Below are 27,154 nucleotides of genomic sequence, written 5' to 3'. Positions count from 1 at the left end.
CGGGGAATGGAGGGTAGGAGGCCGGAGCTCGCGGGGCGCGGTGGCTGGCAGGGCGCCACCGCTCCAGGGCAGGTCGCCGTGGAGATCGCCGAGAAAGCCGAGCCCCTGGGCCACGCCCCCGTCTGCTTGCCCCGCCTCCCGTGCCGTGATTGGTCGGCCTCTCCAGGCGCGTCACGATTGGCCTCCCGGCAGCCGTTGAGGTTTGAACTCGGAGTTGCGGGCTCTGCGAGCGCTACGCCTAACTCGGAGGCGGGTTTCCGTCTCAGCCCGCTGAGCATTGGCTGCTTTCTTCGCCTGCTTGAAAGCGATCTCGCTCTTTGGCGCGTTTTGTGCTCTGGTGTTTTCTTCTTTCCTTTTCTGTCGGCCGATCCCAGTCGAAGAAGCGGCGGGTGAGCGGTGTCCAGGTGAGGTGTGGCAGGGTTAGGAAGCGGGAAGTGAAAGGCTGAGAAAATCAGGTCCGGGACATGGTGCAGCCTTTGCCAGTGTGTAGTCGGCAGCGATGTCTGGTACGGATGTCCTTGAAATCTAATGTGGCAGTGAGTCTGACAGATCAGAAACGGAACGTGTGGAACGGGCAAGTCGCATAACCTTGCTACCCAATCTGTAAATTTGTTTCGTTATACACTCCTTGAGACCGAGATTAGGAGACTGCAGAGTCAAGCATGGGATGATGAGTAAGTAGTTGTTTTAATGTTCATTCATCCTGCGTCCAGGAACCGTGATGCTGATGAGGCGTTCTCTAAGGATCTTCTCGCTTTAAAATGGAAACAAGAAAGCTGTTTGTAGACACTGATTTGTCTCTTAACAGTTCATTAATATTTAATTGTTTTGTTTTGTTGAGATAGCCCTTAGCAGCCTCATACTCACTGCAGCCCCTGCTGGCCTCAAACTCAGCGCTCCTCCTGCCTCAGTCAAGTGTTGGATTTATAGGCATGTACCACCACATCCGGCTCTCTACGAATATTTTAATCCTTGATTAATTTGATCCCCAAAATAACATCAGTTTAAAGATGAGACCCTGAGGACTCAATGACCTAGTGACAGAATAATAACAAGAATTAGATTCTCGTCTTAGGGTTGCTCTTATATGAGGGGAAGAAGGTCTTATGTAGCCTAAACCATGTAGCAGACGCTGGCCTTGAATTGGGACTATAACTGTATGTTACTCTGGCTCTGATCTTATATCTTACAAGATAATGTTAGTAGCTGCTTGTAAGACTGGAAAACATCATATATTGAAAGTGAGGGAAATAATTGAACCTGGTAATTTCTAAGGCTGGGGTTATAGCTCAGTAGTAAAGTACCTGTCTAGCATACCAGAGATGCTGGGTTTAATTCCCAGTATTACCACCACCAAAAGAAGGAGAAAGAAAGAAATGATCTTGCCACATATTAAAAAGTAAATTCTTAGATTTAGACCAGTGGTTCTCAACCTTCCTAATGCTGTATTGAATGCCCCTTTTTTTGTTTGTTTTTGTTTTTTGAGATAGGGTTTCTCTGTAGCTTTGGAGCCTGTCCTGGAACTCACTCTAGACCTGGCTGGCTTTGAACTCAAAATCTGTCTGCCTCTGCCTCCTGAGTGCTGGGATCAAAGGCATGCACCACCACTGCCGGATTTAAATGCCCTTTAATATAGTTCTTCATGTTGTTGTGGCTCCCAATCATAACTATGATTTTGCTACTGTTATAAATCATAATTTTTTATGGTCTAAGGAGACTCCGGTGAAAGGGTTGAGATATGCAGGTTGAGAACTTCTGGCTTAAACTGACTTTTGCTGTTTGGCTTCTAAGGCCTGTGAACCAGTGGGAGAAGGATGTCTCCCCAAAACTTTGAATTCCATCTGCCATTATCTCCAGAGGAGTTGCTGAAAAGTGGAGGTGTGAATCAGTATGTTGTTCAAGAGGTATTGCCCATCAAGCATCTTTCATCCCAGCTTAGAGGTAAGACTCTGTGGCTACCAGTGAACGTCAATAGACAAACATCCTGTATGTAATCATGTTATTTCTGTTCTGCAGTACTGTCTCTATCCAGACAGAGAATATCTTTACTATTCCTTTTTTTTTTTTTTAATTGTAGCAGTGCATGGAATTCATGACACAAAATGTACTAGACTATCCTCCCTGGGTTATTCAAGAAACAGTCTTGCTTAACCTAGTTACACTAGTGGTTTATATTTTTATTCCTTATTATGAACCAATGTAAAATCCTGGTAAAATTAAGAATTGTACGTTAAGGGCTGGAGAGAGATGGCTTAGAGGTTAAGAGTACCAACTGCTCTTCTAGAAAACCCAGATTTGATTCCCAGTACCCACATGGCAGTTGACAACTGACTGTAACTTGTTCCTGTAGTACACAGAAACATACATACATACATACATACATACATAGAAGCAAAATGCCAGTCTGTATATAATAAATGAGCAAAGTTTAAAGGGGTTGTAGGCAGTGATAGTGCTTGACTTGCCTTTTCCTAGAGAACACTCTTGAATCTAGATCATGTTTCCAAGAAGTACAATAGAGAAACAACATAGGGAATATTCACTTGTCACTTAGCAGATGGAATGCGGGAGGCACGTTTTGAGAAGCCTGTTGCTAGATGATTCATTATTATGAAACATCACCATAGAGTATACATGCGCAAGCTTTTACAGTACAACCTACTCTGCTCTACTTGCCTAGTGTACACAGAGTCCTTGGTTTAATCCCTACCACCATATAAAACCTGGTGTAGTGCATACCTGTAATCCCAGCTCTTGGAGGCTAAAACAGGAGGGTTCCTGGAAGTTCAAGACCAGACTGAACTACAGAGTAAGACTTTGTCTCCAAAACAAAGATCAAAACCACAAGAAAAAAATGTCAGGGGCTGGAGAGATGGCTCAGAGGTTAAGAGCACTGACTGCTCTTCCAAAGGTCCTGAGTTCAATCACACCAACCACATGATGGCTCACAACCATCCGTAATGAGATCTGGTGCCCTCTTCTGGCCTCTGGCCTGCAGGCATACTTGCACTCAGAACACTGTGTACATAATAAATAAATAAATAAATCTTTAAAAAAGAAGAAGAAATATGTAGCATAAGTTGGTTGAAGGAAGAAGACACTCCAAGATAAGATGTGGCAGCAGGAAGGTCCGACCTCTCTGATGGGCTAAATCCTGAGCAGCCATACAAAGGCATATTTATTTATTGTTACACAAAGTATTTCCTCATACCAAGGTCCCTAATCTAATTTGCATGTCTTATTAAAGGACAGCATCACGTGCTCCCATGACTCTAGTCCTTTATTATATTATGTATTGCTTGTAGTACACAGTAATACAAAAGCCTCAGGTGTGCCTGAGTGTCTTGTGACCAAAGTCATGGGATGGCTGCAGTGCCCCTTCAGCAAACAATCACTGTTTTCCACAAGGATTCTTCAAGGTCATAGTACTTATAAAAAAAAAAAAAAAAAAAAAAAAACAGCTGTTCATTCTAATGTCAATCCTGGATACGGTGACTCTGATAAATTCCTACAAAAAAAAAAAAAAAAAAAGACACAAGCTGTATGAGGCTGCTGTTAGAGTAACACATTACCATTTTATAGTAAATTTATAAGTAGAAATATACCCTAAATAACAGTTATAACAATTACATAGCTAAGAACATAGTCCTTTATTACCAAGAATTATATACTGTTCATAACTGTCTGTGCCATACTTTAATAGAATTTGAAGTACAGAGTCAATGTGTTTGCACCACAAACCTTAGAGATACATAGTGTAAATGTAACAATTGCTACAACATCACTAGGCAAAAGTAAGTTTTCAGTTCCATTGTAATGGAGTAGGAATACCATATACGTGGCTCTTCTTTGACAGTGTGGCCTGAAGTCTATGAAAGACTAAAAACAACTTGTATATTGTCAGTAAGACCCCACAATGCCTCTGTACTTCTCGGGATTGGTTGCTTAGAGAAGTACATATAGACTGAAGCTGCTAGAACCAGACTGCTTGGGTTTGACTCCTCTGCTGCTCTTATCCGGAACAAATTCCTTTTTCATATGTCTTGGTTTTCTCTTCTAGAAAGACAAGAAAAACAATAGCCTAGTTCATGTAATCATTGATAGTAGCAGGGTTGCTTAGTGACCCCAGCTTCTCTCCTATTGGAGAGGGAAGCTCCTTGCTGTGAAATTCAGAAATGGGAAAAGGCGTTCCTGTCTTGTGCTTTTTCTTTTTTGAGACAAGGATTCCCATAACCCAAACCATAACTATAACCAGTCTCAAATTGAATATGTAACTGAGGATGACTTTGAACTCCTGGTCTTGCTGCCCCTCCTTCTCATCTGCTGGGTTGGTTTCTCTTTTTTTTTTTTTTTTAGGACTGGGGATTGAACCAAGGCCTTGCACTGCCAGATGAGTACTTTACCAAGCTGCGTCACAAGCCTCCCTTTTTATTTTGACATGGTCTTGCTGAGTTGCCCGGGCTAGCCTTGAATTCACTTTGTAACCCAGTGAGGCTCTTGAGTTTTCTGTCCTCCTGCCTCAGCCTCCCTAGTGACTGAGGCTACTGGCCAGGAGCAACAGTGAATCTATCCAGTGCTTAAAGCTTGGATTTTATAAGCTTTAAGCTTATATGTTCTCCCATAAAATGAGCCAGGACTCCACCAAGAATTGTGGATTCCAGCTGGGTGGTGGTGGCACATGCAATTGGGAGGCCGAGGCAGGTGGATGTCTGAGTTCAAGGTCAACCTGGTCTACAGAGTGAGTTCCCAGACAGCTAGGGCTACACAGAGAAACCCTGTCTCGAAGGGGAAAAAAAAAATAGTAACCCTGCACTATCTTGTGGTATGAGGAAATAAGAAAGTGCTCACTTTAGCAGCACATGTACCAAAGTTGGAATGAGACAGAAAGAAACATGGCCAGTGAGACATGTTTCACTGACAAAAATGTGGTGAATATAACTAAGTACATGATATTTGTGTGTGGAAATGTAGTGAGCCAGGTGTGGTGCACACCTTTAATCCCAGCGCTTGGAGAGGCAGAGGCAGGCGGACCTCTGGGTTTGAGGCCAGCCTGGCGGACATTGTGAGGCCTTAGCACCCCCACAAGAAGAGAATGTAACAAAACCCTCTGTGGACAATGGGGATATGTACCCATAGGAGTTAGGGTAGGAGCAGAAGTACAGGTCTTCCCAGAGCACGGGGCTATGGTGAAGGAGGCCAGGACCAAGCTTGTGGGATTTGATCAAGAGGATGGATGTGCTAGACCCAAAGTAAAGGGAGGTCTACGGGGTCTATTCACTCAAAAGGGAAAGAGACAGCCTATCTTTTGTGGGAGGGCAGAGCAACCTAAGGGGCATTTAGGGTCTTATATATGATTACCCCAGCTCTCCTCCCTTTCCTTCCTGCCTTCTTCCCACCCTTCCTTCCTCCCTTACCTTCCCCCTTCCCTCCCTCCCTCTTTCCTTTCCTTCCTTTATTTTTGGTCACTGTGTAACCTTGACTGGCCTCAAATTCACAGCCATCAGCCTGCCTCTGCCTCCTCAGGACTGGGATATAAGGGGTGTGCCACCATGCCCACCTGGCCCTCAACCTTTTCTTACATAGGATTCACATTAGCAGTTATACAAACAGTACTGGAAATAGAAAATAACAGTGATGTTTGTGTCAGGCTAGAAAAATCTACACATTTACCCTACCAAAGATGTGACTGAAGCAAACGCGCAGCATATTTCAAACATATTTTTCTCCACAAGATACTGTCACAGTTTAGCAGGATATATTCTAAAACCTGTGCCATAGGCAACTTTGTTATTGTGTAAACATAGAGTAGGTGGCTGCATTACTGACCTTGTCATGTGTGCAGTCCTTTGTTGACTGAAACAAGTGGCTGTGTGAAGGAGAAAAATACAGCGGAGAAGAGGCAACCCTGCCGAGTGGACGTTTAGTATCAGTGTTAAGGTGGTGCCTCTTTCCTTGTTTTGTGGTTTTGATTTTGCTTAATGACAGGGTCTCTCTGGTAGCAATTGCCCCCCACCCAAGGGTTTCTCTGTGTAGCCCTGGCTGTCCTAAAACTCGATTTATAGCCCCGGCTGACCTCAAACTCAGAGATCCAACTGCCTCTGCCTTCCAAGTGATTTGATTAAAGGGTCTCACCACCAATACCCTGTGGTAGCAAGTTTTAATCCTCCTGCCTCAGTCTCCTGAGTTGCTGAGGTTATAGCTAGGTATTTGCCACCATGTCAGATTTATCATCTACTTTTTGATACAATAGATGAGCCGGGTAGTGGTGGTACATGCCTGTAATCCCAGCATTCCAGGAGGTACAGGAATTCAACTCTAGCCTGGTCTACAGAACAGAACCATGTGAAAAAACAAAACGAAATCACCAAGCAGTGGTGGCGTGTGCCTTTAATCCCAGTAGTACTCACAGGCAATCGGATTTCTGTGAATTCAAGGTCAGCCAATGCTACACAGAGAAACCTTGTCTTAAAAAAGAGCCCAAATAAACAAGATCATGAAAGACAGAGATTGAAGATTCAGGAAACATGTCAACTAAATGACTCCTGCGTAGAAATAGAACTTACCAAAAAGTCCTATCTCTAAATTAAGCAGTGGCCTTCATTTTCTAGCGTTTCAGTCTGCTTTCCGAGCCCGGGGACCCCTGGCTATGCTGGAACACTTTGATACAGTCTACAGTATTTTACAGTAAGTGAGATGCACCACTGGGGCTCCTGGAAGAACTACTGACTATTTCAGTGATGCTATTTAGTTATTGACTGACTGACTGACTTGCATGGTCGTTTTGAAATTCCAAATTATAGGTTCACTGATAATTGGTTCTGGGTGCTGGCATCCATAGTGTGCATTTATCCAGCTTCCACTGTCTTTATTCGGCAATTTCAGGAGTATTTTCACATGTTCGATTCCTTAGATCTGATCTATGAGAAATGGGCTCTGCAGGCTCCTGTCTCACTCCCACACTTTCTTTCCCTCATAGTCACTTTCGAAGTATAGACCCTGGCCTCAAGGAAGACACCCTGGAATTCCTGATAAAAGGTGTCTATGGGCCTGGGGGTAGGGGCTGGAAGGTGTTTGTTATGTTTAACATTCCCTACGTTTTCTCAGCCATGTGATGATATCAAGGCTGTTGTGATTCAGTTGGTTTGGCTAAGTCCAGGGACCTCTGACCTATTCAGGTCTGTAATCTTGGTGGTCGATACAGAGTAATGTGCGTTCACTGTAAGGGCGGACCAACAAAAGTTTCCCTACTTCTGAACCACCTCGCTCCAGTAGGGGTGATTCTCCAGGTGCCAGGGAAGACTTGTGGTAACTGGACTGAAAGTAGGAACAGGCTATGTTCAAGATACAAGGGTCAGGGGTCCCAAAGGACTTAGCTATGTCATGGCCACTGAGAGATGACACACAGATCTTTGGTAATCTGATGGCTACAAGTGCTAAGTGTTTAGTAGTTGGGGTGCATGAAGAAAGTCAATGAGACCAACTCCCAGATTCTGCTCCTCACAGTGGTATCCTGCCACTCCCAGGAACTTCCATCCATCCTGGATGATGCAACCCTGAGTGTATCAGATAGAAGTGCCCATCTCAATGCCCTCAAGATGAACTGCTATGCCCTCATACGCCTCTTGGAGTCCTTTGAGAATATGACCAGTCGGACAGGCCTCATCGACCTGGACGTGGGTGGGAAGGTAAGTGGGAATTCCTGGCCTATTTATACCCGGGGTAAGAGAATTGATGGGAAGGAAACAGTGATTCTGGGATGCTTACTGTTGTTGCTTGGAGTTTAGGAGGGAGTCCCCAAGTACTCCTTCCCTGACAGTTCTTGTGCATTCTAGAACCTGCAACCCTCTATGGAACTGCTTAGCCTTGCCTTGATAATGTATAGTGTGGGCCCACAGGCTAGATCATCTGTACTCTCTGATCCCTGTCCCCGAATGTCTGTATGATCACTTTAGGGTAAGAAGGCCCGAGCCAAGGCAGCCCATGGCTTTGACTGGGAGGAAGAAAGGCAGCCGGTTCTTCAGCTTTTAACACAGCTACTCCAGCTGGACATTCGTCACCTATGGAACCACTCAGTAATTGAAGAAGAATTTGTCAGGTTGGTAGTAATGGTGGCTGCAAATGATCTTGAGCTCTGTTGCTAAGACTTTTTTGTTTTGTTGTTTTTTTTGTTTGTTTGTTTGTTTTGTTTTTTTGTTTTATTATTTTTGTGAAATGGTGTCTCATTGTGCATCCCTGTCTGGCCTGGAAGTCTATGTAGACCAAATGGGTTTGAACTCACAGAGGGTCATCTGCTTTTGCCTCCAAAAGTACTGGAATTAAAGGCACATGCCACCACAATGAACTCCTCATTGTGAGTACCTGTATTTATGGAAATGCATTTACTAAGAATCCCCTAGGTGTGTGGTGGGCATCATTATAGACACGTTATATTTTAGAATAGAAGGCAATTTTGGGTGGTTGTGCTTTTAGGTGGGAGTTGTTTTTTTAGGCTGGTCTTGCTATGTAGCCCAGCTGGTGTTGAACTCACTATTATAGTTCAGGCTAGCCTAGAATTCATAAAATTGCCTCAAACTTCCCAAATGCTGGAGCTACCACTCCTTGATGACAGTGTTTAAATAAGGAAAATACATAGTATGTATTATGATATGTTAGTTTGGAGCACAATGGAGGAAGGGGCTAGGAAATTTGCTAGGGAAGGGTTGTGATTTTAAGTTAGCTGTTCCAGCAGGACCTCTCTGAGATGGAGACATTTAGCCAAGATCCAGAGGAAGTTAATGAGAGATGTGCAGATAGTTCAAGGAATGGCAAGAGTAAGGAAAGGGAAGAGCAAGTCCAGAGACCCAAGGAGAGCATACCGGCAGGCACAGTGTAGCCAGTCATCTTTGGACCACCAGCTCCCAATTATGAGAGCTTGGCCTTAGTTTCGGCTTGTTCCCAACTAGCTCTTACAACTTAAATTAACCCGTCTGTGTTAATCTGTATTCTGCCACATGGCTCGCTATCTCTCCTCAGTATCGCAGGTTCCACTTCCGCTTCCTGTCTGTCTGGTGAATCTGTAGCAGACAGTAGTAGTGAGGTCTGGGTGGCAGCTGAGAGAAGGTGAGGGTGGGCTAGCGGGTCAGGCCACATTGCAGGGCCTGGCTTTGATCTATGCTCAGTGCCCATTGGGAGCATTCACAAGCACAGCAGTGAGATCATGTGACTTACTGTCCCGGAGTCCTCCCGGTTGTGGGATAGAAATAGACCGTAGGAAGAGCAGAGGAAAGAGACCAATCACCAGTTCAGTAATACGGGCACGGCAAGACCACGGAGTGGCGCAGGGGATGGGGAGTAGTTGGATTCTTTTTCTTATGGTGTTGCAGGATCTGCTGACAGATTGGTTATGAAATATGAGGGAAGTACAGTCGAGGGTGACTGTCCCAGGGTTGTGGCCAGAGCATTTGGCAAAAAGGAGCTGCTGATAATGGAGGTGTGGGGAGGTTGCTGGTATTTGGCAGGGAAGATCAGAAGTTCTGCTTTGGGCAGGGAGTTTGAGGTGCTTGTTAGACATCTGAGTAATGTTAGAGTCAACTGTGGAAAGGAAATGAAGTGTGTGTTTGAGGGAGAAAGTGACTAGGCATGGTGGTGCATGCCTGTATACCAGAACTTGAGAGGCTGAAGCAGGTTTGCCAGGAGTTTAAGGCCAGTTTGGCCATACTGTGAGCAGCCAATGCTATGTAGTAAGACTTTGTTTCAAAACATAAGTAGCCAGGCCTAGTGGCACACACTTGTAAGCCCAGCACTCAGGAAGCAGAGTTGGGTGTCTGTGAGTTCGAGGGCAGCCTGGTTGACATAGAGACTTACTCGTCATCCTGAGGCCTGTCTCCAAATAGATAATGGCCAGGGAGAGGTTCAGTCAGTAAAGCTCTTACCACACACTCATTGAGGACATAACATTTGATCTTCAACACCCACGTCAAAAGCCAAACATGGCACAGTGTTGGGGAGGTGAAGACAAGCAGGTAGATCTCGGGGACTTCTGAGCAGCCAGCCTAGGCTGTTCACTGACAGGCCCTGTCTCAAAAACCAAGGCCAGTGCTAAAACCAAAGTAAAAGTAATCCATCAGTTAGTTACAGCAGATGTAAAAGACGCCTTCAGTAACTTTGCCCTCCCGTCTTGATCATATATTCTGGTTTCTTGTTGTCATGGTAACTAGGTGAAATTTGCTAATCCGAAAGTAAAAATCCCCTCGCTCCCCCAAGTTTAGCATTCTTAAAGCAATTCCACCTTGATGTGGAAGGGTTAGACTGAAAGAGCGGCACTCTAGAAACCCTGATTGTGGACACAGTAGCGACAGAACAGTTAAGGGAGCTGCCAGGGACTTGACTCCAGAGAGCTGATTTCTTTCCGCCCTTCCTTTCTTAGTTTGGTTACTGGCTGTGGCTACCGCCTTTTGGAGAATCCCACCATCGGTCACCAGAAGAACCGCCCCGCCAGGGACGCCATAGCACACCTGCTTGGGGTGGCCCTGGTCCGTTATAATCATATGCTCAGTAAGTCGCCTTCCGCCTTGCTCCTGCCCCCTGCTTTGCCGTCTCTCCCTGAATGTCTCACAGTGGTGCTTCCCAGGTGCGACTGTGAAGATTATCCAGATGCTGCAGCACTTTGAGCACCTGCCGTCCGTGCTAGTGGCAGCTGTGAGTCTCTGGGCAACAGACTATGGGGTGAAGAGCATCGTGGGAGAGATCGTCAGGTGACTCCTCCTCCTCAGAGACCCTTTCTCCATGTGACGTTGGCTTCCTTCGTGTGTTAGCTGCTGCCTGTCTTGGCTTCCCTTGTTGGGAACTCAACAGTTAAGCTTCCTTGCCATCTCTGTGTTCTCTTCCCTCTGTAGAGAGATCGGGCAGAAGTGTCCACAGGAGCTGAGTCGAGACACAGCTGGGGCAAAGGGCTTTGCAGCCTTCCTCACTGAGCTAGCAGAGCAAATCCCAGCTGTCCTTATGTCCAGCATGTGCATTTTGCTAGATCATCTGGACGGAGAGGTGGGTAGTCCAGGGCCTCTCAGATATCTGGGGTTTTAAGCCCATTATTGAAAACTCTCTCTCACTAATGTGGTTCTGGGTAACAACCCAAAGACTTAATACATACTAATAAGCACATGGTCTAAAAGTTGAAAATTTTGTTTCCTTTACATTTATTTTATAATTTATAGTGTATGAGCATTTCGCCTGCATATAAGCTCGTGCCGAGGAAAAGGGCAGGCACTGACACTTAAGGTTGTTCCTTGAGTCTGCATATGTCCATATAAACACGCACACATCAAACATGCACACAACAGAAGAAGGAAAAGGCTTGCTGTGGAGCCTAAGCCAGCTCCCAAGTTCCAGAATTAGATGTGTGGTAGCATGCCTAGCCAAGGTTCATAATCATTTTATATCTCTCCCTCCCCTTACCCCTTGCAGTGTCTTGCACAGCCTAGGCTTGCCTCAAACTTGTGTTTAGCCAAGGCTGGCCGTGAATTCGTACCTCTACTTTCCAAGCGCTGGAATTACACACTTGTGTGCCCACACCTGGCTTCAAGGTTGTTTCTTGAGAAAGGAAGTAGCTTTTAGTTAGTATGGAAATGTCCACCTGGAATCTGAGATCCAGAGGACTTAGAAAAGAGGATCCTAGCCTAGGCTACAAAGGAGAGCTGTTTGCAAGATAGATTTTCACACAAAGAAGATGGGTTGTCTAGCTGACATTTTCTACAGGGAAGCACATAAGGAGCCCTCTTGTTTTTACATCACTTGGTTCTTTGCAGTTGTAGTAGAGGAGATGACCGTGCTGCACCTGTCTAGTGAGAGGGGCTCAGCTTTGGTTCTCATCCCATCCAGTCCTTGGACTCAAGCCCCCAGATGCTCCCATCTGACTAGCATCACTTTCTACAAAAGTGAGCTTTCTCAACCAACCTGTGCTGTTCCTCTCAATTCTCTTTCCTGGACGCTTCTCTGGCCTCTTCCCAGACCAGTGTTGGGTTCCCAGGGAAATGTCGAAGACATTGATCTAATTTTCCTTAACTTCTTGTGTGAGACTGTTCTTTGGCTCTTGGCCTAGGGAGTAGAATCCCTTGCCCTGTTCTCTACTAGATTACATAACAGACTTCTTGGCACTGAGGCTGGTCTGTTCTTCTCTGTTCCGAAGAGTAGGAAGGAAAGCAAATGCTTATTCATAAGGTTTTATTGTAACAAGTCTTTCCCAAATAATGACATGGAAACTTCTTATTAGTTATGAAAATTTGGCCTTAGCTTAGGCTTGTTTCCAACTGGCTCTTATAACTTAAATTAACCCATAATTTTTAATCTATGCTCCTTCATACTGCCCGTTCTTGTTTCCAATTTTTTCACATGTTTTGTTTCCTCCTCCCAGTTCCTCTCTCTGTCCATAAGCCCTGCCTTTCCTCTCCTGCCTAACTAATGGTCATTCAGCTCTTTATCAAACCAATCAGAAGGTCATAGCATGATCAAATATAAAGGGTAATAAAAAATGTTTCTCAAATGTGCACTTGTAGATAGATGTGATTTTGTTTTTTAATGATATCTTTTGCCAGGCATGGCATGCATCTTTAATCCCAGCCCCCAGGGGGCAGAGGCAGCTTGCTCTTCATACTCCTACGCCAGTCAGTGCTTCATAGTGAGACCCTATCTCAGAAGATAGGGTGTGTATGTATGTATAGTGTACATGTGTGTGGAAGTTGGTTCTCTCCCTTCATTGATCCTGGGGAATCAAACTGGTGTCATCAAGCTTTGTGGCTTCTTAAGATTACTCTTAGGCTATGAGTGGGATATATTTAAAACATGGATATATTTCACATTTAGATTTAATTTCCTTCCCTGAGATACTATGTATATATAGCTATACAAAATCCAAAATACTGTGTCCCAAGCATTTCATACTAGGAATCACCAATCTTTGATTTTTTTTTTTTTTTTTTTTTTTTTTTTGTCGTATTTATTTTCTGACATTCTCTGAGCAGACAGATCCCCTCAAGACTCATCATCTTCCTATGACCCTGGGGATAAACACCTAGGCAGTTGGCCATGAAAGTCACAGCTTAGTACAGGGAATGGTAACCTTGATAAAGGGCAGAAGATTGAGGGGAAGGAATATGTGTATAGAAGTGGAGAGGTCTGTTCCAACTTTCTGTCTTCCTCTAGAATTACATGATGCGCAATGCTGTGCTTGCAGCCATGGCTGAGATGTTACTGCAGGTCCTAAAAGGTGACCAACTGGAAGAAAGTGCTCGAGAAACCAGAGATCAGTTCCTGGACATCTTGCAGGCTCATGGCCATGATGTCAACTCCTTTGTTCGAAGCCGTGTTTTGCAGCTCTTTACTCGAATTGTCCAACAGAAGGTAAACAACCTTCTCTATGCTAAAACTGCTAATAGCCTCTGTATAGTTGCCAAAGTAAACAGACAGTCTAGCTGAGCATTGCAGCACGCCTGTGATACCAGAATTTGGGAAGTAGAGGTGGGAGGGTCAGTAGTTCAAAGCTACCTTTAGCCACACAGAAAGTTTGAAGGCAGCTGGGCTATATGAGACCTTGTCTTGATTTAAAAGAAAGAAAGATGTTTTTATTTTTATTGTATGTGTATGGGTGTGTTGCTAGCTTGTGTCCTTGTGTATAGTACCTGTGGAAGGCAGAAGGCCTTTTTTTTCCCTGAGCTTGGAGTCACAGGCAGTTGTGAGCGGCCATGTGGGTGCTAGGAATTGAACCCAGGTACTCAGGTAGAATAGCTAGTATTCTAAACCTCTGAGCCATCTCTCTAAGTTCTGAAAAAAAAAAAAAAAAACAGGTTTTGTTTGTTTTATTTTGTTTTGTTTTTTAAATAGACACAGAATCTGGTAACTGCCCCCAAGAACAGTCTAGACTTGAAATTCTTACTACCAGTAATAAAAGTCTGCCATGGGGGGCTGGAGAGATGGCTCATCAGTTAAGAGCACTGACTGCTCCTTGAAGGTCCTGAGTTCAATTCCTAGCAACATGGTGGCTCATAACCATCTATAATAGGATCTGATGCCCTCTTCTGGTATGCAGGTATATATTAGAGTACTCATACATAAAGTATGAATAAGTAAAATTAAAATAAAAAATAAAAGTCTTTCCTTTCCAAGGACAAAGGTACCTGCTTTCGGTTAAGGATACAGTGTGTTGCTACTCACATAAAGCTTCTTTAGAATGATTGGTTGGCTTAGGTTAAACTCATGGGTGTGTTCAACCTTTGAGCATTGCAACTTGACATTGTGTGTGTTCAACCTTTGAGCATTGCAACTTGACATTGTCATCTACCAAGTTCATACCCATGAACAGTACAAAATGAAAAGTTACAGAAAGAAAAATCACAACAAAGTACAATAATATTTTAAGTAGGATTAAGATTTTGTGCTGAGCCACACAGATAGCTGCCCTCCACTAGATGTGGCCCATAGGCTGTAGTTGGGTGATACTAAATTTGTGTTGATTCTGCTCCTCGTTCACCTAGGTGCTCCCCCTGACCCGTTTCCAGGCAGTGATGGCCTTAGCAGTGGGGCGTCTGGCAGACAAGTCAGTGCTCGTGTGTAAAAATGCCATCCAGCTGCTGGCCAGCTTCGTAGCCAATAATCCCTTTTCCTGCAAGGTAAGTAAACATGGTTCGTGCAAAAGAGAAGTGAAATGGAAACAGATGGAATTATGCCACTTAGTGACCTGATGTGCATTCTACCGTGACAGCTTAGTGACACTGACCTTGCTGGGCCACTGCAGAAGGAAACCCAGAAATTACACGAAATGAGAGCAGCCCAGAGGCAAACTGCAGCTGCTTGTGAGTAGTCACTGCCCCAGGGGTCTGGCCTGCTTTCTCCCTGAGGTCATAGACCCTGAGAGAGAGAGAGAGAGACTAAACAAGACTCCCATTCAGCTGCAGCGCTAGACCCAGAGGAGGAATGGGAAGCCATGTTGCCAGAAGTAAAGTCTACCCTGAAGCAGCTTCTAGAGCTTCCCCAGGAAGAGGGAGACCAACAAATTGCTGGCACAGAGACTGCGGAGGAGGTGAAAGGACGCATCCGTCAACTGCTTGCCAAAGCTAGTTACAAGTACGTGAAAGACTAGATGTCTGCGGGTTTGAACTGTCCGCTCACCAAAAAAGACACAGACTTAATATTAATTAGAAAGCTCAGCCAATAGCTTAGGCTTGTTTCTAACTAGCCCCTACACTTAAATTTATACATTTCTGTTCATTTATTTTTTGACTCGTGCTTTATTACCTCATCTCCCTAGTGCCCATCCAGCTGGTGATCAGCCTTCTTCCTACCTTCATCTCTGCCCTGAAAACCCTGCCTATCTATCGGCCATTCAGTTTTTCATTATATCAGAGACACCTCTTCACAGTGTATGAAAATGTTATTCCACAGCAGGTCTGTGTGGCTTTAGAGTTAACCTTTAAGACATTTACGATGGATGAGTCCTTAAAAATGATTAGTTATAAGCCAGGCTACAGCGGTGCACACCTTTAATCCCCACACTTGGGAGGCAGAGGCAGATGGATCTCTCTGCGTTCAAGGCCAGCCTGGTCTACAGAATGAGTTCCAGGACAGCCAGAACTACACAGAGAACCCCCCACCCTTCCCCTGCACACACACACACACACACACACACACACACACACACACACACACACACACACAGATTTGTACTTAAGTATCCTGCTTCCAGAGGTGATATTTTTACTGTAGTAATGTCTGACCAAAGGCAGATTTCGCAACTGACTTTCTACTTTTTTCTTTTGTTTTTGAGACAGGGTTTCCCTATAGCTTCAGAGCCTATCCTGTAACTCAGAAGGACCACCTGCCTCAGCCTCCTGAGTGCTGGAATTAAAGGCATGCATCACCCCTGCCAGGCGCCTTTCTACTTTTTAAATTGTTTTAAAAACTACTCAGGTGCTCAGTGACACAGGCCTGTAATCCAAACTACTTGGGAAGCTAAGTCAGAAACAATTACTGAGGCCTGCCTGAGTATGTTAATGAGATTGTATCTCAGTTTAAAGAAAACTGGGGATGTGTCAGTGGTAGAACACTAGCATGCATGAGGCTCTAGGTTCAATCCCCACGGCCAGATAAGCAAAACAAAACAGAAAGCCATTCCCAGGCCTGGAGATCTAGCTCAGTGTTAGCTCAAGGCCCTGCATTTGGTCCCTAGCACTCCACAGACAACTGAGTGACCCTGGTATGATGGTGCGTGCCTATTATTAATCCCAGCACTCAGGAGGCAGAAGCAGGTTGCTGCAAGTTCAAAGCCAGCAAGGTCTAAACTGCAAGTCTTCCTCACTGCCGGGGCTCTGTAGTGAAGCTTTTTCTCAAAGGTGAAAGGGGATGGAGATGGGACTCAGTCGGTAGAGAGAGCGCTCGCCTCAGATACAAAGCCCTAGCTTCAATCCCAGCACCATATAAACCAGTTGTGGTGCTGCTGCCTTTTTGTTTTTCTTGATAGACGTGAAACCCAGAAGCTTACTTGTGCTCAGCATATGCTCTACTGTAGAACTGTGACCCCCAGCCTTGCCCCACTATACAGGTGTTATTGTGGGGCAGCAGCACTTGTGTGTAATCCCAAGGGTTAGGGAGTCTGGGGCAGGAGGAGTGGGAGTTGAAGCGCAACCTGGGATACATAGTGAGTTGTGTCTTTCTGATTACATTGTAAAACTGTTTCAAGAAAAGAAGAACCTCATTGTGCTTTAAGCCATAAAAGCAGCAACTTACTGAAAGTCTGTTGACTTTCATAATAGGTTTACACAGGTGTTTGGAGTAGGATTTTTGGGTTTTTGAGACAGGGATACTCTGTAGCTTTGGGGTCTGTCCCAGAACAACTTCATAGATCAGCCTGGCCTCGAACTCACAGGGATTCGCCTGCCTCTGCCTCCCAAGTGCTGGGATTAAAGGCGTATGCCACTGCCACCCAGCTGAAGTAGGCCTTTATATATAGTTAGGTATTCATTTATTTTTGGGGTCAGTCATTAGGGGTACAGCTTATGTAAAAATCAGAGGACAGCTTTTGGGAATCAGTTGTCTCTTTCCAGCACGCAGGTTCTAGGGATTGAACTCTTAGTCATTAAGCTCTGTGGTGGGTACCCTTTCCTGTGCGCCATCTGTCTAGCTCAGGTTTGTGATTTGAAAAGCTTTAAAAAGATCCAAGTTCTTTGAAAACCACAGTTAAGGCTTGGTGTTTGGGACCTGATATCCTAGTCAATACTGCTCAACTTTTTAAGCATGAGACAAATCCCTTTTCTTTAGGGTACTGCATGGAATCATGAGGTAAGATCCCTTCAAAGGCTTCAGTGACACTTTTCTGGGTGCTGAATTGGTGACAGGCTGGTATTTTTTTCAGGCAGGCTATTATTCTCACCCGAGAAGCCACCAGCCACTTCCAAGAATCTGAACCCTTCAGTCACACAGACCTAGAGGAGACCGGCTTCCTGAATCTCCTGGGAATTATCTTCAAAGGTAACCCTTCAGTCAGCAAGTACAGCCTCAGGCTGGGGAGGCTGGGGAGGAGGGTCTGACACTGCTGCCCTGGTCGTAGGGCGCCTATGCAAACTAGAAGGGTCTGCAGGAATCTGTTAAGAAATGAACCAAAGTGTGTTAGAATAGGTTCTAACTTCATACATTTACATTGTTGAAAGAAATTATCCAGGGATGTTGGTACTCAACTGTGGATTTCCCCAGGTGCACCTGAGCAAAACGTGTTGTACCTCTAATTCCCAGGCCCTGCAGCTTCCACACAGGACTCTAGTGGGGACACAGTCCCAGCGCCGACTAACAGTAAAGACACTCCCATTGTGTCTGAGCCTGAGGTGTCCCAGAGGAATGACGAGCTGGTGAAGCAGGAGATGCTGGTGCAGTATCTGCAGGATGCCTACAGCTTCTCCCAGAAGATTACAGAGGCCATTGGGATCATCAGCAAGATGATGTATGAAAACACAACCACAGGTAGGCCAGGGTGCTCTTCAGAGAGCACTGGTTGGAAAACGGTCCTGCCTTCTCGTATTTATTGATGCCCTCACCTTTATTATTATTATTATTATTATTATTATTATTATTATTATTATTATAGTTTTAAGATTTACTTACTTTTATGTTGTATTTTGCCTGCATGTATATGTACCACATGCATGTTTGGTGCCTGTAGAGAGAGAAGGAATCAGATCCTTTGGAACTGGAGTTAGAATTTGTTGTGAGCCACCATGTAGGTACTGAGAAATCAAGCCCAGATCCTCTTTCAGAGCAGCCAGTGCTCTTAACCACTGAGCTATCACCCAGTCCCTGATGCCTGCACCATTAGAAGTCAGGGAGTGTTTGCCATTGTTAATATTTTACAGTTTACCTAGTTTAACCAGTGTCATGAGAAGGCATTATAGCAGTCATCCTCAGGGACAGTGACCGACTTTCATTGCTGTGGGTATTATGATATTTGTCAAGTAGATGGGTGACATTTCTATTTGTTCTCAGTGGTGCAGGAAGTGATTGAATTCTTTGTGATGGTGTTCCAATTTGGGGTACCCCAGGCCCTGTTTGGGGTTCGCCGCATGCTGCCTCTCATCTGGTCTAAGGAGCCTGGTGTCCGGGAAGCTGTCCTGAATGCCTACCGCCAACTCTACCTCAGCCCAAAAGGGGACTCAGCCAGGTATATGGGGTTCCTTGTCTTCGTTAACTTCTCTGAGGTCAGCTTTTCAGGGGATTTCCTAGTGTCCTGAAGGCTATTCTCCAGGCTCAGGGTCAATTTCTGCTGAGACCTACTCCAAGCAGTTATTTAGCCTAACAGCCTGTTTGCCAAGCTCAGCTTCCCAGTCATAGTGACCACTGAACTCTTCTGTTCCCACAGAGCCACGGCCCAGGCCTTGGTACAGAACCTCTCTTTGTTGTTAGTGGACGCCAGTGTTGGGACCATCCAGTGTCTTGAGGAAATCGTAAGTCTCCTCCTGTGCCCCCTTCTCATTCAGCAGTTATAATTAGTGGCTGTTTCCTGTGTGCAGAGATCTGTTCAGCCCCACAGAGATTTGAGATTAGTTGCTTTCCCATTCCCAACTTTGTATTTCTTTGCTTGGTTGGGACTTTGTTTGAGGCAGCTGTCTCCCTGTGTAGCCCCAGCTGGCCTCAAACTCACCACCCTGCCGTGGCTTCCAGTGTTCACCTTCAGGTGTGTGATGCAATGCTAACTCATGTCCAAATGTAAAGAAACCAGTAGTTTGCTTGTAGTAAAAGACAAAACATTTAGAAAAATGTAGCAAGGATTCACCTCTAGAATCCGTGGCCACTGTTCTTAACACCACTGGGCAGCTGTGGAGTAGTTCTTGTGTGTACAGAATGGGGATCTGTGAGGGAGGCTCAGAGGCTCGACAGCTTGCCTGGCTGCAGCACTTCGACTGCACAAGCTCAAGAAAGCATCCAGCCTCTGCGCTGTAACGGAGATCACAGAGCTGCCTACGATCAAGGTCAGGGATTTGTTCCATCAAGGTGCTTGATATAGGCAGTGTGGGTCCTGGAAGTTCAGTCCGATTGAGAGAGAGGAGAGAATTTCTGACAAAAACCAAAGAAAGTCCACTGACCCTGCCGGAGAATGAAGAAGTTTGTCCTGACTCAAAACCATTATCTGCAGAAGATAGTCAAGCTGGGAGCATGGGCCTTCAAGGCAAAGGGACCCTAGGTTTTAATGAGGGGATCTGCCCTATAGGAGCGGTGCCAGCTGCTGGGCCTGCCCTCCTGATTGCTGCCTTTGTTCCTCCCGGGAAAGAGAGGACCTGGGGGGCGGCAACAGTAGGCAGAGGAGAGATGGCCTGTCTGTCATACACAAGCCAGGACAACCGTGGACAGGGGAGAAGTGCTGGCTGAGGCCCCTTAGGTGTACAGCCATGAGAGGGCACACTCGGGCCCGGGCCACTAAAACAGATACACGTGTAAGAAGAGGGCATTGCCATAGCTGGGAAAATGGACAGGCGGAAAGGATGTGGCCCTGTCACAGACAGGTTCACTTTGTTCGCGCAGTAAGAAAAATTGGAGCAATATCCAGAGAGCAGTCAGGATGGTGGTCCAGCTGGAACTCAGAAGACCCATTTGAATGTGTCACTTTAGGATGTAGCCATGAAGAAAGATACGAAGTGGGAAAGTAGAGAATGGAGCGAGAAGTAGCCAACTCCTGTCGGACGGACAGACGGACATTTGCACCCTTCTCTATTCCCCCGTGTTCACTCCATCATGGTCTCTTGTCTTCGGACAAGTAAGCCAGCAGGGAACTGTTAATTTGGGGCTGAATTATTTTTCTTTTCTCCTCAGCTTTGTGAGTTTGTGCAGAAGGATGAGGTAAAACCAGCAGTGACCCAGCTGCTGTGGGAACAGGCCACGGAAAAGGTCCCCTGCTCCCCTCTGGAGCGCTGTTCCTCTGTCATGCTCCTTGGCATGATGTCACGGTGAGCCTGGGACCCGGAAAGCAATGGGAAGAAGAGGGGGTCTGGAAAGCCCTTCGCTTCCCTAGCCGAAGTCAGCCCAGCTGAGCTTCCTAGGGGTCGGCTGCCCAGATGGATGGAGCACCTGCCTACCTGTGTGGTAGAAATGGTCACTAACACAAGGGGATCCAGGGACCTGGCCCTGAGTAGTGCTTCAGGGCTCTAGAAACCCCACAGTGGGTACTGGGACCTTCCGGCACTGCCGTTGTCTCCCTTGGGACCCTGCCCAGGGCTGCCTTTAACTCTTATTTTCCTTTCCCTAGCGGAAAACCAGAAATTATAGGAAGCAATTTAGACACTCTGGTGAGGATAGGGCTGGATGACAAGTTTCCACAGGACTACAGGCTGGCCCAGCAGGTGTGCCTTGCCATTGCCAACATCTCGGACAGGAGGAAGGTAGGTGATACAGGGTGGCCGTGCTCAGCTGAGGAGAGTGGAGAGCGTTCTGTCTGCCTTCTCCACCCTGGCATCTTGTTTTCTTCTCAGCCTTCGCTGGGCGAACGTCAGCCTCCCTTCCGGCTGCCTCAGGAACACAGGTTGTTTGAACGACTCCGGGAGATGGTCACGAAGGGTAAGCTATCCAAAGGGCCTCAAGTGGGTGTGGCCGGGTCCTTTCACTGCAGTGATCAACTCCTCCTGTCTCTCTAGGCTTTGCACATCCTGATCCCCTCTGGATCCCATTCAAAGAGGTGGCCGTGACCCTGACCTACCAACTGGCAGAGGGCCCTGAGGTGATCTGTGCCCAGATGCTGCAAGGCTGTGCAAAGCAAGCCTTGGAGAAGCTTGAGAAGAACACCACTGAGGGGGACCGCAGTAAGTGGGCAGAGGTTTGATTGCTCAGGGACGGAGTGGGCAGCCAGCTTCTGTTGTTTTTCCTAGAGGGTGAGGTGCCTCAGCCCACCGCCACGTGTCCCACCCTACCGCCTGTCCCCAGTTTGAGTAGCCACGAATAAGGAGTGGGTCTGGGGTTTAACGGGACTTGACTGTGCCTCTCCCTCCCCTCGACACCAGAGGAGACTGTCCCCATGCTCCCCACATTCCTGCTGATGAACCTGCTGTCACTGGCTGGGGATGTGGCTCTCCAGCAGCTGGTCCATTTGGAACAAGCAGTGAGTGGAGAGCTGGGTCGGCGGCGTGTTCTGCGGGAGGAGCAGGAGCAAAGGACTAAGGACCCCAAGGAGAAGGTGAATGATGAGTGGCCAGGTGTGAGCTCCTGCCCCCAAGCGTTTCCCAGACTTTCATACCCTCAGCTCAGGATATTTCTTCCTAGGGCAATCTCTGCTTCTCTATTAATAACTGAGGAACCTGCCTCTTGGTTGCTCTTCCCCTGGGGAAGATGGGCATTAAGAAAGATGGCATGGATCTATCCATGCTCATCCAGTAGGGGGTGTCAGGTATACACAGACTGACATGTATACCTTAATCTAGGATACCAGCCCCATCTGAGGCACTGTTTCTTTGAACACACACATAACACCCCCCCCCCTTGTCAGCCTGTGTTACTAGCCTGACACCTGGTGAGATCCTGGCGTCCTCTGTGTGAAAGGCGCATCTGTCTTGGAGACAAATAAGACAGTCTTGGAGCAGTGGGGTAAAGCGACCTTGAACCTGTGTTGGGGCGGACACAATCCATTTATTTGCCATTTACAGTCAATTGTGTGTTGGAAGGAAGAGGCAGAGAAGCCCGCCTTAGCAACTTAAAAACCTAAGTGGGAACCTAGTGTTCCCTTCTCCACTCAGGAATTCTTTCTCCTTATGGACATATTTGGCCCTTCTGTGGATGATTTTTTAAACTTCATCTTTAGATCCCTTTATGCAAATGAAGTGTTATGCTAGAATCAAAAATGATATCTTGTGAGTAGAGAGGTGACTCAGAGGTTAAGAGCATTTGCTGTGCTTGAAGAGGGCCTGAATTCAGACCCAGAACTCGTGTTAACGCTGAGCACCTGAACTCCAGCTCTGGGGATCTAATGCCCTCTCCCGGCCTCCATGCACAGTGCATGTGGTGCACTTATGTACGTACAGGGTAACACACTCATAAAAACAAAAAGTTGTTTACAATTGTCTAAAGCAGGATGAAGTGACACAGGCCTTTATCCCAGCTTAGGAGACTGAGGCAAGCAGATTCCCATGAGTTCGTGGCCAGCCTGGGTTACATAGAGAGTTTCAGGACAGCCTGGGCTGTGCAAGAGCCTGTCTCAAAAAAGAAAGGTGATACTGAGATCCCTGGCTTCTCTCCCTTCAGAGTACAGCAAGCTCTGAAACGACTATGGAGGAAGAGATGGGGCTGGTCGGGGCCACTGCTGATGACACAGAGGCAGAGCTCATCCGTAGCATCTGTGAGAAGGAACTACTGGATGGTAAGAATAATCGCCATGTGCCTTTTGCCCCAGTTAATGTGATCTGTCCCCAATCTGGAGCTGTCCTTCCAACAGGCAATCAGGTGCTGGCTGCCTTTGTTCCGCTGCTGCTTAAGGTCTGCAACAACCCTGGCCTCTACAGCAACCCAGACCTCTGTGCCTCGGCTTCGCTGGCCCTTGGCAAGTTCTGCATGGTCAGGTAGGCCCCGTGGGTTTCCTCTCCGGGAAGATGAAATGACGCAGCTTTCCTGCTGTCCTGACGATTCTCTCTTTGCCCTCAGCGCCACTTTCTGTGACTCCCAGCTTCGTCTTCTATTCACCATGCTTGAGAAGTCTTCCCTCCCCACTGTCCGCTCTAATCTCATGGTTGCCACTGGGGATCTGGCTATCCGCTTCCCCAACCTGGTGGATCCCTGGACTCCTCATCTCTACGCCCGGTAAGAGATTCCTCACACACCCGTGAGAGTTCCCCTCTGGAGTCACAGCTCTTCCCCTGGCCTGTGGCAGCGCCTTTAATGCCTGCTAGCCCTTCACCCTGTACAAGCGGCCCTAAGTGGACACTGGAAGTTAAGCATCCTTCTAAAAGCCTGTCTACAAGCCCCTGACTCCAGCCTTCAATTCAAAATAGCCTTCGAGCTGCTTCTAGAGTGGCACACTGTAGAACAATAGCTCCTTGCATCGGGCCTTTGTTTCGATCTTAAGGTATAAACAAGAGTTCTTGATCTCAGTGACTACGGCTTTTATTCCTAGCCTCCGAGACCCAGCTCAACAAGTGCGGAGGACAGCAGGGCTGGTGATGACACACTTGATCCTGAAGGACATGGTGAAAGTGAAGGGGCAGGTGAGCGAGATGGCTGTGCTGCTCATTGACCCCGTGCCGCAGATTGCCGCCCTGGCCAAGAATTTCTTCAATGAGCTCTCCCACAAGGTGAGAGAAGCAGCTTGGAGCTTTCTGCAGAGGAAGTGTATGACACACACTCTCACACACTCTTACACACTCACACATACACACACATTCACACGCTCACACATACTCTCACACATTCTCACATGCTCACACACACACACATTCTCACATGCTCACACATACTCATACACTCACTCACACACACCGCCCCCACTGCTCATCTGTGGTCTCTTTTTCCTCTGCAGGGCAATGCAGTCTATAATCTCCTCCCTGATATCATCAGCCGCCTGTCAGACCCAGAGGGTGGGGTGGAGGAGGAACCCTTCCACACTATCATGAAGTATGGCTTTCTAGACCTACAGGGATGTAGTGTGCTATGGGGTATATGTGTGTGATACACAGACTTAGTTAGGAATCAGGCACACTTTTACTCCCCGCTCTAATTGGTTGGTTGGTTGATTATGATAAGCTAAGAATGAATTAAGAATGAACGCAGGCCTAGCATATGCTAGGCAAGTACTCTTGCCACTGCCCTGAGCCCAGATGTACCCTCTCCAAAAGTAACTTGGCCCCCGTTTGCCTGTTTCCCCCATGAGAGTGATAATAGTATTTGCTTCATATTCTTGAGGCTCTTAAATAAGGTAGGTATGAATCCCAGTGTGGTAGGCACCTAGTAGCAGTCACTAGTCAGAAGCGGCTGTTATTTGCATCCTCAATAAATGGAAGGGGACAAAAGGAACGGTGATGGGCCATGGCCGAGACCATTCTTGTAAAGCAAGGACAGAGAAGGTAGAGAAGGTAGTGCGCCGGTGGGGGTGGGTTTGGTGTAGCAGTTGAGCTCTCCCGGCCAGCCACACACTCCCCCTCCTCACAGGCAGCTCCTCTCCTACATCACCAAGGACAAGCAGACTGAGAGCTTGGTGGAGAAGCTGTGTCATCGGTTCCGAACTGCCCGGTATGCTGCCATTTTGTGCCAAGGGGGGGGCTCTTTGAAGGAAAGAGTCCCTGGTGGCGCCCCCGGTACCGAGGGAGACTGAAGGGGGAGGCCTGCATGCCTCACAGAGTCCCTCCCTTGTGCAGAACTGAGCGGCAGTTCCGGGACCTGGCCTACTGTGTGTCCCAGCTGCCCCTCACAGAGCGAGGCCTCCACAAGATGCTGGACAACTTTGACTGCTTTGGAGATAAGCTGTTAGATGAATCTGTCTTCAGTGCCTTTTTGTCAGTTGTGGGCAAACTGCGTCGTGGGACCAAGCCTGAGGGCAAGGTGAGTGGTGCAGGGTCACTGGCCCTGTTGGGTTCCAGCGCAGTGAACACAGTCTGTTCTCCCTGAGTGCTGTGGGACTTTTAACTTAGTGCCATGCCAACCTCACCCCAGCCATTTAACTAGAGTGACTTGAGACCAGACCTCCCTATGTCTACTTCCTGGTCCCTTTCTTAAAGGCCATTTCCTTTTTTAGATTTATTTTATTTTATATACATTAGTATTTTGCCTGTGTGTGTGTCTGTGTGAAGGTGTCAGATCCCTGGAACTTGAGTTAGGGACAGTTGTGAGCTGCCATGTGGGTTCTGGGAACCAAACCCTGGTCTTCTGCAGGAGCAGCCAGTGCCATCTCTGTAGCCCCCAGTAAAAGCCAAATTCTGCTTGAGACATGGTCTTTCTCTGTGGCTCTAGCTGGCTTAGAATTTGCTACGTAGACCAGGCTGGCCCCAAACACAGACTCCCCTGCCTTTGCCTCCCATGTGCTGGTAGGAAAGGCATACCCCACATGCTTGGCACGAGACTTCTTTTTTTTTTTTTAAGAGTAGTTTTGTGTTTAAAGCAAAACTAAGAAGTTAGAATTCCTGTTTGTTCCTGTCCTGATACACTAATGTCCTCTACCCCATGGACTTCGTATCCTTGGGTACTGTGATCCTACCGTCTACCTGGATGAATGAATGTGATGGAGTGACTGACTGGCTGACAGCTCAGTACCCAAAGTCCACAGTTCACACTGATACTGGGTTCACTGTACAGAGGCACATACTTGTCACTAGTGTCATACTGGACATTTTCATTACCATAAGGCCACATCAGCCCTACGGTGGTGTCACTCAGGTGTAACCTCACTATATGTAGTGACTTCAGATTGGCTTCTTTTACATAAACAATTTAAAGTCTTCCTGTTTCTTTACGACTGTTTTTAAAGACGGAGATAATGTTTCCAGTGCTGTTTTTAACCTTTTTTCCTCTAGGCTACCATAGATGAATTTGAGCAGAAGCTTCGGGCCTGTCACACCAGAGGCATGGATGGAATAGAGGAGCTTGAAACTGGCCAAGGAGGCAGCCAGCAAGCACAGTCTGCCAAGAAACCCTCGACTGGTATGAGAGACTCGCCTCATGTGGTTCCCCACACGAGGTCCCCTCATGCGGTTCCCCACACGAGGTCCTCATCATTTGTTTTTTCCTTTTTGGTTTTGAAATCATGTCTCCCTGCCATTTCTAGTCTCAAGGCGACAGCCTCTGACTTCTGTAGATTCAGACAATGACTTTGTCACACCTAAGCCTCGACGCACCAACCGTCGTCCAAACACTCAGCAACAGAAGTCCAAAAGGAAAGCCAAAGTTGTCTTTTCAAGCGATGAGGCCAGTGAGGATGGTATGATTGGCCCTCCCGGCCACTGCTTGCTTGCCTTGGGGTCTCCCCAGGGCTTGCCTGGGTGGAGTCATTCTTCCTGGTAATGTCTCTCCCACCGTGCAGGTTGGGCTGACCTCCACAGCGTGCTTTGCAGCTCTGTTTAGGTTTTAAGATGCACTTTACACCATCTTTGTGACTCAGCTTTTGTTCCTATAATTCTTTGACTAGAGCTTTCAGCGGAGATGACAGAGGAAGAGACGCCCAAGAGAACCACCCCCATCCGCAGAGCCTCTGCCGGAAGACACAGGTCCTAGGAGCTGCCTTCTCCTGTCCCGTCCCTGCTGTGCAGGGTATCTTATTGGATGCTTTGGAATTCAGTTCCTCCCTTGTAAAAATGTGTGTTGCCTCCTGTTTTTAATGTGTAGATGGTCTTGTCTGCATTCAAGATCTTTCTCTTAGAGCCTATCTGAGTGCCGCTTTCACTTTCCCAGAAACACTTAACCAATCACCGTGTTTTCTAAGAATAAATGTTTTTACATATTTTTAAGCGTTCCGTCCTATGCTGTCTGTTTCATCTTTCACCTTAGCCCAGATTCAGGCAGCAACAGGGTTATCAAACCAGAAAGAAGATAAGCAAGCCCAGGCACCCTGAGGCTGGCTCTGGTTCTCCTGTTAACTCACTGCCATTGTGTCTTGCACAACTGGTGAGATTCCACTGTGGAGAACTCTGTGATTTCTAGGTTTACATTAAGCACTTCTCCAGCCTGGGGTACTTTGTCCAGA

General features: G+C 46.8%; 1 protein-coding gene and 1 non-coding gene across 2 annotated transcripts; both read left to right on the top strand.

The window, feature by feature from the left end:
* The first annotated feature begins 346 nt into the window (after positions 1-346).
* Ncapd2 (non-SMC condensin I complex subunit D2) lies at positions 347-26,852 on the top strand. Its single transcript, XM_051207920.1, has 32 exons — positions 347-404; positions 1,792-1,941; positions 6,609-6,684; positions 6,977-7,035; positions 7,504-7,685; positions 7,953-8,095; positions 10,406-10,533; positions 10,610-10,733; positions 10,875-11,022; positions 13,177-13,374; positions 14,505-14,639; positions 14,732-14,822; positions 14,919-15,093; positions 17,378-17,493; positions 17,755-17,979; positions 18,499-18,673; positions 18,872-18,956; positions 20,320-20,453; positions 20,753-20,885; positions 20,976-21,060; positions 21,138-21,302; positions 21,501-21,673; positions 22,735-22,849; positions 22,925-23,048; positions 23,131-23,286; positions 23,600-23,777; positions 24,002-24,096; positions 24,631-24,711; positions 24,837-25,020; positions 25,989-26,115; positions 26,240-26,392; positions 26,600-26,852. Exons 2-32 carry the CDS (start codon positions 1,815-1,817, stop codon positions 26,683-26,685), a joined length of 4,176 nt encoding a protein of 1,391 aa, XP_051063877.1. The 5' UTR covers positions 347-404; positions 1,792-1,814; the 3' UTR covers positions 26,686-26,852.
* Positions 7,104-7,426, top strand: LOC127213068 (small nucleolar RNA U85). Its single transcript, XR_007833616.1, has one exon. It is a non-coding gene; the product is annotated as a small nucleolar RNA U85 (small nucleolar RNA).
* Positions 26,853-27,154: the final 302 nt, after the last annotated feature.

The sequence above is a fragment of the Phodopus roborovskii genome, unplaced genomic scaffold (genome assembly GCF_943737965.1).
Source record: "Phodopus roborovskii unplaced genomic scaffold, PHOROB, whole genome shotgun sequence".
Lineage (NCBI taxonomy): Eukaryota > Metazoa > Chordata > Mammalia > Rodentia > Cricetidae > Phodopus > Phodopus roborovskii.
This window is presented reverse-complemented; position numbering and strand designations above follow the sequence as displayed.

What these genes read in the sequence shown, in the direction of transcription:
- Ncapd2 (XM_051207920.1), top strand. Translation starts at nt 1,815, where the DNA reads ATGTCTCCCCAAAACTTTGAATTCCATCTGCCATTATCTCCAGAGGAG. An exon ending in GAGGCAAACTGCAGCTGCTT is followed by an intron (nt 14,823 to 14,918) that starts GTGAGTAGTCAC and finishes ACTCCCATTCAG; the next exon opens with CTGCAGCGCTAGACCCAGAG. An exon ending in CCAAAAGGGGACTCAGCCAG is followed by an intron (nt 18,674 to 18,871) that starts GTATATGGGGTT and finishes CTGTTCCCACAG; the next exon opens with AGCCACGGCCCAGGCCTTGG.